Genomic DNA, 16660 nt, shown 5'->3' on the forward strand with positions numbered 1-16660 from the left:
TAGCATGACTAAGGATAAGAAAAAAGAGGTTATTAAATATACTAAGATAAAAATAAAACATTGAAAAGTTTTAGGCCAGTTACTAGATAGAGAAAGGAAACTTGTTAATGTTACAGAAAAGGTAAATATGTTCAAGATTTTTTTTTCTGCATTTGGAAAGAAGCCGTACGAGATACTCATATCACATGAGATAATGAAATACTTTCCAGGCCATTAGCTATCTAGGAGGGTGTTAAAGAGCATCTGTTGTAGAAGATTAGAGTTATGAACACCAGAGGTATGAACTAACCAATGACCACACATCTCATTCGGAACCAGAAGTATGCAATCAGGCAGCAGCAGAGCAAACCAAAAAGAAAAGGTAGATACAGGACAGTACTGTGTTAAATGTAAAGTTTCTTTTTTTAAGGGAAAGTTTAAAAAAAATATTTGACAAGGTTAGGAAACAATGGAAAAGCTGGTATGGGATTAGTTTTAAAAAAGTCTAGGAATATAATTAATGCCAGTCAACAACTTGATGTGACAGACCCAGACCAGTGGGGTACAGGAATCTGGTAGAGGGCAAATATATTGATCACTGGAGGAGTAGTTTTCTGTTCCCTGAGTGACCAGACCTATTGGGATCCAGGAAGTGGGCGGGCGAAGCCCGCCCATTGCTAAAGGATCCCCCCCCAGCCTAAGGGGGGGTCCACATGACCTGGAAACCAAAAAATTACGGGGGACAACTAATAAAAAAACAGGGACAGGAGTGAGGTCAAAGGGTCAAATGAAGCGAACCAGATGGGGATACCGAGCAGAGAACCCTGGACAGCGCCCACTGCTCCTCGAAGGCGTCAAGGGAGCCAGTGGACGCAGCCCAGAGGAACTCTGCCTGGATACGTGAAAGAACGGAGGACCTGAAATACGCCCCACAGTCACAGGAAACTTCATCGGCCAACCTCCTCACTCTGGTTTTATAGATGGCCAGTTTCGCTAGGGCCAGAAGGAGGTTGACCAGGAGGTCCCGCGACTTTGTGGGGCGACAGATAGGGAGTGCATAAATAAAAAGGTGAGGAGAAAAGTGCAACTAAAATCTTAAGAAAACATCCGTGAGGAGCCGGAATAGGGGCTGCAGCCTGGCGCACTCCAGGTAAACATGCGCCAGGGTCTCTCTCACGCCGCAAAAGGGGCAGGTGTCTGGGATAGGGGTAAACCGCGCCAAGTAAACGCCCGTGCTCACGGCTCCGTGAAGGAGCCGCCAACTGATGTTCCCGGTGGACTTCGGGATCAGAGCAGAATAAAGGCTGGCCCACCGGGGCTCCTCACCCTCCAGAGGTGGCAGAAGGTCCCGCCACTTCGTATCGGGGCGGGACGTGAGGGTGAGGACATGAAGAACATGGAGCACGAGCGTGTATAGATGTTTCCTTGGCGCGGTCTGGAACGGAACCGGCTGTAGATGGTGCAGCTGGCTCATCGCGAATGGATGGGGAGGGGGCTGGTTGGGTCCACGGGGCAGGGGCCCGATGAAAAAGTCTGGAGTGCTCGGAGTGGAGGGTGGGCGGGGCGTGCCCTCTTGCAGGACCCGGTCGAGATAGTCCCGAGCAGCGGGCGGCAAAGCGGCCCTCACCTCCTGAAGTACACGCCGGGGAGTACGAGGTCTGGAGAGCCCCATGCGCTGAGCGAGCGTCAGGGGATCCAGCCAGTCTCCCCGGTCGTAGTCCAGGAGGTCTCCGACTTTGGTGACTTCTGCTAGGACCAACCTCTGGTGCACCATGGGGGACTCCGCCACCTGCACACGAAGCTGGGGGTTGTATAGCAGGGGCTCCACGAGGAGATCTGCCCCCACGGTGGCCGCCATGGACCTGGTCACTGAAAACAGTATCCAGGTCCGGAGGAGGTCCTGGTAGAAGACCGGCAGCTCGGAGAGGCCTCGCGGAAGACCTCTCGGATGGAGACAAAGGAGCTGCCGGTCATATCGGAGCCCTCGGAAGCGGCGCAGGAAGGCGTGTGCCAATATGCTCCATGTCGGACTACCTGCACCATAAAGGAGCCTCTGCAGGGCCTGGAGGTGGAAGACGTGGACCTGAGCATGCAGACACTTCAGGCCCTGCCCTCCCTCCTCCAGGGGTAGATGGAGAACCCCCGCAGAGACCCAGTGCAGTCCTGACCAAAAGAACTCCAGAATCAACGTCCGGAGGGTGGTCAGGAAGTCCGGGGCCGGGACCAGGGTGTTGAGCCGGTACCAGAGCATGGACAGGACTAGTTGATTGAGTGCTCTCCCTCGAAGGGAGAGACACCGGAGTAGTCCTGTCCATTTCCGGAGCCGCTCCGACACTCTGCCCTCTAAACCTAGCCAGTTCTCCGGCGGAGACGGATGCGTGGCAGAAAGGTAAACGCCGAGATAGAGCAGCGGACCCGCGCTCCACCGGATGGCCTGAAGCGCGGGTGGAAGGGAGCTTGCCTGCCACCCGTCCCCTACCACCATGCCAGAGCTCTTGACCCAGTTAACCCGGGCGGAGGAGGCCGCCGAATAGATGGTCTGGCAAGCCTCCACCCGCACCAAGTCGCCCGGGTCCTGGACTATGAGGAGCACGTCATCGGCGAACGCCGACAGGACAAGCCGCAGCTCCGGCTCCCGCAGCACCAACCCCGTCAACCTCCTACGGAGGAGACAGAGGAAGGGCTCGATCGCCAGAACATACAGCTGGCCCGAGAGGGGGCACCCTAGACGTACTCCTCGCCCGAAGCTGACTGGTTCGGTCAGGGTCCAGTTGAGCCTGACCAAACACTCTGCGGAGGCGTACAGCACCTGGAGAAAACCCACAAACTGGGGCCCGAAGCCAAACGCTTGCAGAGTGCCCAGGAGATACCCGTGGTCCACCCTGTCGAACGCCTTCTCCTGATCCAGGGACAGGAGGGCGAACGACAGACCATCCCTACACCCGAGTTCCAAGAGGTCCCGGACCAGATACAAGTTGTCGAAGATGGTGCGGCCCGGGACGGTGTAGGTCTGGTCTGGGTGGATCACGTCCATCAACACGGACCCTAGCCGCAGCGAGATGGCCTTCGCTACGATTTTAGAGTCCGTGCTGAGGAGCGAGATGGGACGCCAATTCCGTAAATCGCGGAGGTCCCCCTTCTTTGGCAATAAGGTCAGTACGGCTCGCCGAAAGAGGGAGGACCCCGCCCTGCAAGGACTCGGCCCAGACGGTGACAAGATCCAGGCCAAGGACGTCCCAAAACACGTGGTAGAACTCCACGGTCAGCCCATCCATGCCCGGAGATTTATTGGTGTGCATGTGGCGGAGGGCTTCCGAGAACTCGGCCAGAGTGAGAGGCAGCTCCAGCCGGTCTCGGTCGCCCGCGCTGACCGTCGGGAGTTCATCCCAGAGCATTCTGCAAGCGTTAGGATCGGCCGGATCCGGGGAGAAAAGGCCTGAGTAGAAGGCCCTGGCCCTCCCGCACATTTCCGCCGGATCCGTGAGGGGGGTGCCGTCCTCTGCTAGAAGGCAGGTGACGTGCTTTTTAGCCCCCCTCTTTTTCTCCAGGGTGTAGAAGAAGCGGGAACCGCGATCCATCTCCCGAAGGAGGTGGATGCGGGATCGAACAAAGGCACCTCGGGCCCGATGGTCCTCGAGGGTCCGCAGCTCTTCCCGCTTCTCCCGGCACGCTCCGCAGAGGGATGGATCACCGGGGCTGGTGGCCAGATGCCTCTCCAGCTCTAAGACCTCCCGTTCCAACTGCCCTATCGCCGCATCCCTCTGTCAGCTGGCGCCCCAGGTGTAGTCACGGCAGAAGTGCTGGGCGCGCACCTTCCCCAGGTCCCACCACTGTCGCGCCGAGGGAAAGGCATGCCGCTGCCCTCGCCAGGCTAGCCAGAACTCCCGGAAGGACGCCACGAAGCCCACATCCTCCAACAAGCTATTATTAAAGTGCCAATAGGCCAGCCCCGGCCTCTCCGCGCAGAGAGAGGCTGTCATGGTGGCTAGATGGTGATCTGAAAAAGGGGCTGGCCGGACGCTGGAGGAGTGGGCCCGGGAAAGATGGAAGCGTGACATATAGATGCGGTCCAACCGGGAGTGGTAGGACCGATGGACCTCCACCTGGACAAAAGTGAATGTCGAAACGTCATCTGGGTGGTGGTCGCGCCAGACGTCCACCAGGGAGTGATGTTCGACGATCTCCCGGAGGACGTCCATAGCGGCCTGGTGCTGCTCGGTCCCCGAGCGGTCCCGTTCCTCAAGGGTGGCGTTAAAGTCCCCTCCCAGGACCAGGCACTCGCGAGGATCCAAGGTACCGAGGAAGGCGGACGCCTGCTGATAAAAACACAACCTCTCCGGGCCCAATGTCGGGGCATAAACGTTGACGAGATTAACCACAAGCCCCTCCATGCGGACCCGGAGGTGCAGCAGGCGGCCCGGCACCCCGGGCCGTAGGTCGGGGGAGAAAAGGGTCGCCACTCCAGCTGTACGAACTGTGAGGTGGCTAAAATAGACCCTGTCCCCCCACTCCAGCCGCTAGCTCGCTTCAGCGGCCGGATCCGTAAGGGTCTCCTGCAGGAAAATCACAGAGTACCCCCCCTCCCGAAGGTAGGAGAGCACCTGGCTCCTGCGGAGACCCATCCTACAGCCCCGGGTGTTTAATGTTGCGAAGATGATCGGTGCCATGAGGAGGGCTGGGGGGGATCCTCGCTAGCAGAGACACCCACGGCCTCCGTCGGGCCGCGCAACAATCCGTGACCTACCCCATAAGCAATTAAGGAGTCACGGAAGAGGCGGACCCATTGGTAGGCCGCAGCGGCCTGCCTTCCGGTCCTCTTACCCTCCCCCATAAGGGCCCTCGCGGCCCGGAGGATCTGATGGAAATCCCCCCATCGCTGGAGTGCAAGCTGTACCTTGTTGCGAGAGCCACGGACATCCTCAAGGAACTCCCATTGCACCTCTCTCAGCATATGGGGGGGTGGGGTTATTGATCTATGGCTATCCCCCAGCGGGGCCCCTGTCACAGCCCCATGGCCCACTGAGACGGGCAAGCAGGGGGCAGACCCTCGACGTGGCGTCCGATGGGCTGGCGCCACGTGGCCCGCCTCAGACCCTGGCTCAATGGGGGGCGGCGGAGGGAAAATAGCAGCCCCTGGTGGGTCGGGACAGGGAAAAACAAAGGCCGCTCTTTGGGGGTCATCCTCTGGGATATGGAAGGAGACAACCCTAGGGGCGGCAATAGCATCATGGGAAGTGGAGGGGACAGGGACGGGGTCGGTGACAGGGGCAGGGTCAGAGTCAGGAATAGGGACAGGGGAAGGGGCGATAGCGGGATCGGGGGCCTCAGCAGCCAGGCCACTGGGTGGGGGGGTGGCACCCCACAAAGGGGCTCAGGGATTTGTAGGGAGGGAGGTGGGCCCTCAGCGATGCCGGACTCGTGCTCCAAGGCAGATGGTAAGGCCACGGCATCCGTAGGTGGAGAATCAACGATGGGGCCCCCACCCGGAAAGGAGGTCGGCTGTCCCTCAGCCATGAGGGAGTCCCCTGGCGACTCGGGTCCCGGTTGCGTGGCACTGGCCGTCGCCTCAAGAGGTTTGGCGGCCGCTAGCGGGGTGCCATCTGCAGCTGGGATGGTGGAAGAGTCCAGGGGCTCCTTGGAGGCGGGAGCGGAAGCAGTGGGTAGGGGGACGGAAGATGGGGAAAGGGGGACCGAGGTAAGGTCACTCAGATCGAGGCCCGCTGGCAGAGGGTCGTCCTCCCCCTGGGTAACCGGGGTCAGACACAGGGCCTCGATCTCCTCATAAATGGAAGGGAGATCACCTTCCACCACCCCAGGGCTCTCCCCTCCTGCACCCGAAGCGATGCTCGCCTTGGTGCGTGCAGGGGCTTCAGATTGTAAGGGGGCGAGAGGGGCTCCATCAGGAGTTTCCATAGGAAGGGACACCGGAGGAGGGGTAGTGATTTCCTCCGATGCTGCCACGTCTTCCCTAGCCGGCAATGGTGGACAAAACCCACCCGGGGGCAAAGCGGAAGGCTCAGCATCGGTTCCCCCCTTCCTGTCTTCCGGGGGGCTACTGCATCAGATGGAAGGAGCGGAGCTCGAGCCTTCCGCTTGCCCCGCTTCCCCTGTACTAAGGACCAGCGCTCCATGGCATCATCTGGGGGCTGGCTAACAGGAATTGGGTCAGGGAGCAAGAGCGAAGGCTTAGGGACTCGGGGAGGCAATGGTGGGGCATCATGTAGGAGGGAGGATTCTCTCTGGGGCATGCCCTCTTCTATACCCGGCGATATCCCTACCTCACCCTCCTCCACAGGCCCCGCCAGATCGCAGGCGGCAGAGACGGGGCCCTCACGCTCATCTAGGCGCACTGGGGGAGATACCCCTTGGGCCCGAGCGGGAGCATTGGTGGGCCGGAAAGGAGGAGGGGCGGCTTCGGGCGCCGGGCAGCTAGGGGCGCCGGCGATGACGGGGCCGGCGCCCTGCCGGGGCTCGGGGATCCCGGATGTCCCTCCGTGCCGGGCCAAAGGGCAGTCCCTCCGGACGTGTCCCATCGTGGGGTTTCCCCCCAAACCTCCCAATTGACCTGGACTGTAGGTTCTTCCAGAGGGGAAGGTCTCTGGGCTGTTCCCCAACCCACATGGTGAATCTCTCAGGCAAGAAAATCCGCCAATAAGCGCAGGACCCACCAAGATAGAGGAGGAACTTTGTCACATTGGGTTATGGAAAACAGGTGTTGTCAAAAAAAACAATTTAATCCTTTAAAGAAAGTACACATTCAGTTCATCAAGGGAACTGCGCAGATGCAGTAAAACTGATTTCTCTGAGGCATTTGATTTAGTAGGGGAAAACATTTGAATAATAAAATGAACACTCTACAATATTCAGGGCAGATGTAACGTTTGATCTGGAACATTTGGTGAGCAGGGCCCATGCAAACAAAATGTTTTAAGAAAGTCAAATGTAAAATTATCCTTTTGGAACAGGGAATGCAGGCCCAACCCACAGACTAGGGCACTGTAATATGGAACACAGGGACCCTGAAATGGATTAAGTGATCACTGTGGACAACCAAGTCATTGTGTGCTCCCATTGCGATGCTGTGGCCAAAAGGGCTGATGTGATCCTTGGATGCATAGACAGGTTAGTGGTGAGTTGGAGCAGGAGAAGGAGTTTACCTGTGCACATGAGATTTACTGATCTCTGATCCCATAACAACTGCAGAAAATTCTCATGACTCCCCTCAGTCATGTTTTTCCAGCTCTGTCTGTCTCCTATCTATCTATCCATCTGTGCAATTATCCTTTATTTTCTTTCTAATAAATTATAATTTATAAATATACACAAATACACAAAACAGCCAATTCTTCTCTGACTCAGCACAGAGCCCAGGAGTTCTCATCTCCCTTTGGGAAGGTTCCTTAATTACTGTTTACTCCTAAAGCTGGATAATTAGCACAGAAGCAGAGAAAAGCTTCTCTGTAGCCTGTTTACATTCAGATGCTCCCTTCTCCTCTAGGGGCTAAGTGAACCCCAATGGGATTACACAGAGCTATATTAAAAACGGTGCACACCCATGGGTCGGCTCTTGGTGTGGGATGCTGCTGTAGATGCTGGGGTGAAAGAGGTGTGGGACACGGCTACCTGAGGGGGATTCCCAGGGAAGATGCTTCCATCTCAGAATTCACAGGTACCCATCTCTTGCTGAGGAGCTCACCTGCTCTACAAACCCTGATCAACAAACCCTGTGCAACGTGGGTGTGATGGGATAGAGAGTAAGTCTGTGGTCCTTTCCTCTCTGCACAACCATGAAACATACCTTGCCATAGGTAATGAGTTTGCTAAAGAAAGTCACTCTTTTTTTGTGCACCCCTGCTCTTCCTGCCTGATTGACTACCACCCCGAGGTGGCTGCATTTCAGTGGCAGAGGGGATCCTTCAGGATGAAAGGTGTAAGTAAACGTAGAATGAATTTTTATGCCTGAAACTTTCAAAAAACAATTCTGCTCGAAGCAGACACCCAGCATGGGAAATTTCAGTCCAAACGCCTGAAATTTGGCAAATTCATAAGCAACTGAAAATGAGGTGTCAGACAGCCTTAACTACAGGGGATGCCACCAGCACCACCTACAATGGCCAATCTATTTGTGAAGCCCATTCTTCTATGCTCTTCGTGCCAATAATATTTGTAGCAAGGAGTTCTACAGGACAAATATGGATAATGTTTGCAATTTTCTTTTCTCAATGTTATATGTTCAGACTTTCAGTTTAACTAAATGTTCCCTTGTTCATGTTATGAGACACATTAAATAGAAATGCCTGATCTACTTTCTTTATCAATAGATCCATAGGGTTTAAGGTCAGAAGGGACCATCTGATCATCCAGTCTGACCACTTGCAAAACACAGGACCATTACATTTCACTCAGTTACCTCTGTATTGAGCTGAAAGCCTTGTGTGTGACTAAGGCCGGGTCTACACTAGGATTTTACATCATAGAATGGCAGAGCCATAGAGTTATAAGGGAATGCAAAGGTCAGCTAGTCTATCCCCCTGACAAGATGCAGGATTTGTTTTGTCTTAATCCTCTAAGATTGATGGCTATTCACACGTCTTTGGAAAACCTCCACGGAAGGAGGTTCCATGACTTCCCTGGGAGTCTGTTCCATTGGCCCCCTGTAGTTAAAGTTAGGAAGATTTTCCTGAAATTTAATTTAAATCTGTTAGGCTGAAATTTGAACCCATTGCCTCTTGTCCTTCCCCTCTGTGGTAAGACAGAATAACTTTTCCACCTTTTTATGGCAGCCTTACAAGTATTTGAAGATGACTATCATGTCCCCCATTAATCTCCTTTTTTCCAAATAAACATACTGGTGCCTTCAGCTTCCTCATATGGCTTGCATTCCATCCCTTGCATAACATTTGTCACTTGCCTATGGATACTTTCCAGTTTCTTTACATTATTTCTATATATTGGTGAGCAAAATTGGACACATTACTCCAACTGAGACCTAACCCACGCCGAATAGAGGAATGCGATAATGTAGCATGACTTGCATGTTATACTTCTGCTAATATAACCTAACATTGCATTTCCCTGTTTTGAAAAAGCAAAAAAATCCACACCCCAGACAGATGTAGCTATATCATAGAATCACAGAACTGGAAGGGACCTCAAGAGGTCAGCAAGTCTAGTCCCCTGAACTCATGGCAGGGCTAAGTATTATCTAGACCATCCCTGACAGGTGTATGTCTAACCTGCTCTTAAAAATCTCCAATGATGCAGATTCCACAACCTCCCTAGGCAATTTTTTCCAGTGCCTAACCACCCAGACAGTTAGGAAGTGTTTCCTAATGTCCAACCTAAACTATCCTTGCTGTAATTTAAGTCCATTGCTTCTTGACCTATCATCAGAGATTAAGGAGAATAATTTTTCTCCCTCCTTGTAACAACATTTTAGGTATTTGAAAACTCTTATGTCCCCCCTCAGTCTTCTCTTTTTCAGACTAAACAAACCTAGTTCTTTCAGGCTTCCCTCATAGGTCATATTTTCAAGACACCTAGTCATCCTTTTCTCCAGTTATTCCAGATCATTTTGAATTTTTATCCTATTTTCCAAAGGACTTGCAACCCCTCCCAACTTGGTATCATCTGCAAACTTAAGTGTACTCTCTATGCCATGATCTAAATCATTCATGAAGACATTGAAAAGAACCGGACCCAGAACAAATCCCTGAGGACCCCCACATGTTATGCTCTTCCAGCTTCACAGTGAACCATTGATAACTACACTCTGGGATCAGTTTTTGAACCAGTTTAGCACCCACCTTATAGTAGCTCCATCTAGATTATATTTACCTAGTTTCTTAATGAGAAAGTCATGCGAGACTGTATCAAAAGCCTCACTAAAGACTAGATATACCACCTCTAATGCTTCCCTCCTATCCACAAGGCTTGTTACCCTGTCAAAGAAAGCTATCAGGTTGGTTCGACAGGATTTGTTCTTGACAAATCCATGCTGACTATCACTTATCAATTTATTATCTTCTAGATGTTTGCAAATTAATTCCTTAGGTATTTGCTCCATTATCTTAACTGGTACAGAAGTTAAACTGACTTATCTATAATTGCTCGGGTTGCCCTTATTTCCCTTTTTATAGATAGGCACGATATGTGCTCTTTTCCAGTCTTCCAGAAGCTCCCCTGACTTCCATGACTTTTCAAAATAGCTAATGGCTCAGATATCTCCTCAGTCAGTTCCTTCAGAGTATTCTAGGATGCATTTTGTCAGGCCCTTGGGACTTGAAGACATCTAACTTGTCCGAGGAACTTTTAACTTGTTCTTTCCCTATTTTAGCATTTGAACCTACCCCATTTTCTCTGGCATTCTCTATGTTAGGTGTTCAAACACCACCAACCTTCTTGGTGAAAACCAAAAGAAAGAAGTCATGAAACACCTCTGCCATTTCCACATTTTCTGTTATTGTTTTCCCCCCTTCATTTAATAATGGACCTACCCTGTCCCTGGTCTTCCGCTTTCTTCTAATGTATTTGTAGAATGTTTTCTTGTTACCCTTTGTGTCTCTATCTAGTTTGATCTCATTTTGTGCCCAATTTATTTGTTTATATTCCACCGTTGTAATTTGATCTTTTTTCCACTTCTTGTAGGATACTTTTTTTTTTTAGATCATTGAAGATCTCCTGGTTAAGCCAGTGTGGTTTCTTGCCATACATCCTATCTTTCCTACGCAGGGGGATAGCTTGCTCTTCTCCCCTTAATAATGTCTCTTTGAAAAACAGGCAGCTGTCTTCTATTGTTTTTCCCCTTAGACTTGCTTCCCATGAGATCTTACCTACCAACTCTCTGAGTTTGCTAAAATATGCCTCTTGAAATCCATAGTCTTTATTTTTCTGTTTTCCCTCCAACCATTCCTTAGAATCATGAACTCTATCATTTCATGATTACTTTCCCTCAAGCTGCCTTCCACTTTCAAATTCTCAACCAATTCCTCCTTATATGTAAAAATCAAGTCTAGAACAGAATCTCTTCTAGTAGCTTTTTAAGTGTAAACAACCCTTCAAGCAGATTTTCAAGAAAACATCCAGTCTGGATCTCCTAACATAGGGAATTGGAGAATCCAACACTTCCCTACTCATTGTGTCCCAATGGTTAATCACCCTACATGGTAAATATTTAGCCCTAATTTCTAGCTGGAATTTGCCTGGCTTCAGCTTCCAGCCCTTCGGTCTCGATCAGCCTTTCTCTGGTTGATTACAGAGCCCATTATCATCAAATGTGGACCCCAGAACTGGATGAAATCCTATCCAGGGTCCTTGCATTCCATAATACAGTGCTGTAGTCTCTCGGTCGGGACTGCATTCCCTGTTCCGAGAGGATCATTTTGCATTTGACTGTTTTAAAATATATTATTTGCATGGGCCCCACTTTCCAAATGCTCCATATCAATCAGTATACCTGCTCTGGTCTCATCATTGCAAACACTCTGCCAATCTGTGGGTCATCCACAAATTTTAACTGCAGTGATTTTCTATGTCCTTCCATATCATTAATGAAAATACTGAATAGCATCAGGCCTAGAACTGATCCGTGCAGAACTCCACTACAAACAGCCCCATTTACTCACGAAGGCCTATTGACTAAAGCTTTCTGAGATCCATCAGTTAGCCAGTTTTCAGTCCATTCTAAATGTTCTCTACTGAGATTGTACGATGTTAAGTTTTTTAACTCAATATTTCCCCTACTAAATCAAACGCCTCTGAGAAATCAAGGTTTGTTATATCTGTATGGTTCCCTTGATCGAACAATGTGCACTCTCATAGAAGGATGAAATGAGGTTTATTTCACAAGTTCTGTTTTGCTTAAACCTTGTTGGTGACTGGCATTAATTACATTTCTAGACTTTTTTTTAACTAATCCCATACCAGTTTTTCCATTTTCTTAATATTGTCAATTCTTTTATATAAAAAAACCCTTTCCCTTTATTTTTTAATACTCTACATTTAACACAGAAATTGACATAAAACTTTTCTCTTGTTGTTAATATATTTAATAACCTCCTTTTTGTGATCCATAGCCCTGCCAAACATGGAGTTTTCCCTGTTGTCTTAACATCCCTTATCAATTTTCATAACTTCCAATTTCTGTTCTTTGGCATCTATTTTCCCTTTTTCCTCTTTGATACATAGTGCTTCCCCCTCCCTTCAACTGCTGCCTTCACTTTGCCACTGAACTGGGTTTTTACCCAAGTTGTTCACTTTGTTGACTGTGGATTCATGATTTTTTTGCTATCTAATAAACTGTTATAAAAAATACCAATTTTCATTCATATTTTTCTGTCTAAATTTTTGCTCTCAATCAGTTTTGCTGAGAATTTTCCTCAATGTTGGGGAATTAGTCCTCTTGGAGCACTAAGTGTCTATCGATAATACTGGTTGGGAACTGTCCATTTGAATGTAAATCAGTTTCATTTTTTTATTTTCCTCTCCTATATCATATGCTCCCTTCTTTGTCTCTTGTGCAAACTAATTAAAGAGTCCCAGACTTTTCTATCTGTCTGCATATGGCAGCCTCCCGCATTCTCAAAGCCTATATTGAAAACCCCCTTTATATATGTTATATCCTTAATAGAGACTGTTTGACCAAAAGTGAACACATATCACGAACATGTTATTCTCCATCCCCTATCTTAGGGATCTGAACATTGCTTTTGTTTTGTCCATTGCTGCGAATGAGCAGGTGTTCCTCTTGAGCTGCTATCAATGGCTCCCAGGTCTTTCCCTGAGGTATGTTCTAGTTGAGAGTTTTCTCCCAGCATATGTCTTGGCAAAAGTTTGTTTTTTTCCATTCTCAAATTTCAAGCAACTGGATGAATGGGGAACACCCTACAGTATGGACTCCCTATCCTGGCTCACATTGAATTAAGGAACAATGATGGATAACCAGTGTCCACACTGCTGTTTCCTGCTGGTGCCTCTTAAGGTTCCTACACCACAAAGTGTAGGAATTATTAACACAGGGAGCACCACAAAAGAAGGAATTGGATTTAGTAGGGTCATTGTTCATAGTTATTTTCTCTGAATAATGAAAATGTCATTTTTCAGCGTGCAAAGAGAGATTGATCTGCTTCTGCCATGAGAACAGCCTCCATTAGTGCATGCAGTGTCTCATATTAACGTTGTCTCTCCATTCAGGCATTTCAACTGCGACCATCGCCCGAGACCCTGGAAACACTGAGAAAGTCAGGGGAACATACGGTACATGCAGGAGACACCGTTATGCCTCAGAGTAGGACACCTTCTCCACTACACCATGTCCAATTTCAACACAACTGACTTCACCAACCCCTCCACCTTCATCCTACTTGGCATTCCTGGCCTGCAGGCAGCGCATATCTGGATCTCCATCCCCTTCTGTGCTATGTACACCATAGCCGTGTTGGGGAACGTCACTATCCTGTTCATCGTGAAGAGGGAGCCAAGCCTCCACAAGCCCATGTTCTATTTCCTCTGCATGCTGGCCGTCACTGACCTGGTCATGTCCACATCCACTGTACCCAAAATGCTTAGCATCTTTTGGTTCAATTCCAGAGAGATCAGTTTCAGGGCCTGTCTCACCCAGATGTACTTTGTTCACTCCTTCACAGCGATGGAATCTGGAATCCTCGTGGCCATGGCTTTTGATCGCTACATGGCCATCTGCAATCCTCTGAGATATTCCACGACCTTGAAAAACTCTGTTGTGGCCGAGATAGGCCTGGCCGTGGTGCTGCGCAGTGGCATAGTCACATTACCCTATCCCTTCCTGGCAAGGCGGTGGCCATATTGCAGAACCAACACCATCACCCACTCCTATTGTGGGCATATAGCTGTGGTGAACCTGGCCTGTGCTGACATCCGCATCAGTAGTTACTATGGCCTGTTTGATCTTTTCTCTGTGACTGGAATGGATGTGTTTTTTATTGCCGTGTCCTATACTCTGATCCTCCGGGCCATCTTCCGCCTCCCCACAAAGGATGCCCGGCTCAAAACTTTTGGGACCTGCATCTCTCATCTTTGTGCCATCTCAGCTTTGTACGTTCCAGATTTCTGCACCTCTCTCACATACCGATTTGGCCACAATGTGCCACTGCACTTCCTCGTTCTCTTTGACAGTTTGTACCTAGTGGTGTCCCCCGTGCTACACCCCATCATTTATGGGGTGAGGACCAAACAGATCCGGGACAGGCTGCTGCAGCTCTTTACTCATAAAAAGACATAAATGTTTTCTCCTTGTGCTCTGGCTCTCAGATTGAGCTCTGTGCAGAGCTGGCTGGTCCACGGTGCTCAGGCCTCTTCCCTGAATCACATACTGGACAGACAGACACACATTAAACCCTTTCCTGTCCTTACTGTGCTGTGTCAATGTGATGAACTGGGGAGTCAGTCTATGTACACTACACTGGGTTGCCACCTTTCTAATTGCTGATAGCTGGATCCCTGAAATTGCAATCTTGCCCCATCTCTTCTGTCAACCCTCGACCCTGCTGTGTGTCTTCTCCCCAATGCCCTGCCCCTGTCACTTGCTCCTCTCGTCCCCTCCCCTTGTCAGCTGCAACCCAGTCATCTCTAAAACCAATATATGCCCACATGTTGTGGCAATTCACTTAAGGGGCACTGATTAGTTTTAACATTTTAATGTTTATTCTTACTTCATTACTAACTCTGTGGAGAGAGAGACTCCGTCAGGACTCTTGGGATCTATCTCAGCTCTGGGGGTGGGGTGGGGTATAGTGTGTTACAGCAGGAAGCAGATACATCTGGGGTCTAAATAATCAGATCAGAATGACCATACTGGGTAAAACCAATGGTCCATGTAGCCCAGTAGCCTGTCTTCTGACAGTGCCCAGTGCCAGGGGCTTCAGAGGGAATGAACAGAACATGGCAGTCCTCATCTGATTCATGTGGATCAGCTCAGCAGAAGGGGGCAGAAGGCCCGAGCCCAGGCTGCCTCAGCTTCAGCTGGCAGGAGTTCAAGCCTCCAGCCCCAGTACGAGCTGCCGGGGGAGGGGAAGAGCCCAGGCTGCCCCGGCTGGACCTGCAGAAGAAGCCGTCAGCTCAGGCTGCCTGAGCCATAACCACAGTCACAGAGCAGAGGCAGGAGCTGCGGTGGGAGCAGAGAAGATGGGCAGAGAAGCCCAGAGGAATGAAAACCCCCAACCTGGACGGAGCCACAGAAGGAGGAAGCCCAGAGCTCAGTGCCTGGTTCTGTGGCAGGAGTTGCAGGGGGTGGCGAGGGGAAGGAACAGAAACTTTGAGCTCAGCTCCTGGGCAGGGGCGGCTCCAGGCACCAGTGCAGCAAGCATGTGCCTGGGGCAGCAAGCCGTGGGGCGCGGCTTGTCGGGCGCTGAGAGGGCATGTCTGCAGGAGGGGTCTGCCAGTCCTGCGGCTTTGGTGGGAATTCGGCGGCGGGTCCGACAGATGATCTGCAGAAACGCCGCCGAATCCGCGTAACCTCCTGACTGCCGTGCTTGGGGCAGCAAAAAACATAGAGCCGCCCCGGACAATTGAGCATGTACGATCCTCATTTCTGTGCTGCTGCTAAAGGTGGGTCTGATCTCCCCACCAAGAGCGGCCATGCAGGGGAAGTACAACTCCTGTCGCTCCCCACAACCAACAGAATAGCAGCTAGGCACCTAAGGCTCCCAGCAGCACAGGAGATCAGATTTCCTGGGGGACAGCTGATTTCATGTCATAACTATAAAGGGAAGGGTAACCGCTCTCCTGTGTACAGTATTATAAAATCCCTCCTGGCCAGAGACTCCAAAATCCTTTTACCTGTAAAGGGTTAAGAAGCTCAGGTAACCTGGCTGACACCTGACCCAAAGGACCAATAAGGGGACAAGATACTTTCAAATCTTGGGGGGAGGGGGAGGCTTTTGTTTGTGCTCTTTGTTTGGGAAGTTGTTCGCTCTGGGGACTGAGTGGGACCAGACATCAATCCAGGTTCTCGAAATCTTTCTGAACAAGTCTCTCATATTTCAAACTTGTAAGTAAACAGCCAGGGAAGGCGTGTTAGTTTATCTTTGTTTTCTCAACTTCTAAATGTACCTTTTACTAGAGTGTTTATCTTTGTTTGCTGTACTTTGAACCTAAGGCTAGAGGGGGGTCCTCTGAGCTCTTTAAGTTTGATTACCCTGTAAAGTTATTTTCCATCCTGATTTTACAGAGAGGATTTTTACCTTTTTCTTTAATTAAAAGCCTTCTTTTTAAGAATCTGATTGATTTTTCCTTGTTTTAGATCCAAGGGGGTTGGATCTTGATCCACCAGGGAATTGGTGAAGGTCTCTCAAGGCTACCCAGGGAAGGGAATTAGCTTTGGGATGGTGGCAGCGGACCAGATTTAAGCTGGTACTTAAGCTTAGAAGGTTTCATGCAGGCCCCCACATTTGTACCCTAAAGTTCAAAGTGGGGAAGCAGCCTTGACAGTCCATGACACTTTTTTCTTGGCCATGAGATTGGTAGGGCCCTACGCATTTCTGTCCCCTCCATCTTCCATACTACTGCCACCCTTGGGGTTGTCTCATTTTCCCTGTGCTTGGACAAACCTCAGGGCGTGTTTTTTTGTCTACCTTCACTGACCCTTTAGGGGCTGCTCTCGTCTCTCCACCTTCTTTTCCCTTTCTAGAGATAGAGACAGGTTGCG

General features: G+C 50.2%; 2 protein-coding genes across 3 annotated transcripts in view; both read left to right on the forward strand.

Moving 5' to 3' along the window:
- Positions 1-13237: 13237 nt before the first annotated feature.
- On the forward strand, positions 13238-14236 carry LOC135980985 (olfactory receptor 52E4-like). Its single transcript, XM_065581917.1, has one exon. The coding sequence runs from the start codon at positions 13238-13240 to the stop codon at positions 14234-14236; it is 999 nt and encodes a 332-aa protein (XP_065437989.1).
- Positions 14237-15717: 1481 nt separating this feature from the next.
- The window catches only part of LOC101944712 (olfactory receptor 52E4-like), a 103997-nt gene continuing 103054 nt past the window's right edge, over positions 15718-16660 (forward strand). Inside the window, exon 1 of one of the 2 annotated variants that reach the window (XM_065581915.1) lies at positions 15718-16003. The gene's annotated coding sequence lies outside the window, so the exon portion shown is untranslated. The remainder of the gene's footprint in view (positions 16004-16660) is intronic. The other variant, XM_065581916.1, reaches the window with a different exon arrangement.

This window comes from Chrysemys picta, chromosome 1 (assembly GCF_011386835.1).
Source record: "Chrysemys picta bellii isolate R12L10 chromosome 1, ASM1138683v2, whole genome shotgun sequence".
NCBI lineage: Eukaryota > Metazoa > Chordata > Testudines > Emydidae > Chrysemys > Chrysemys picta.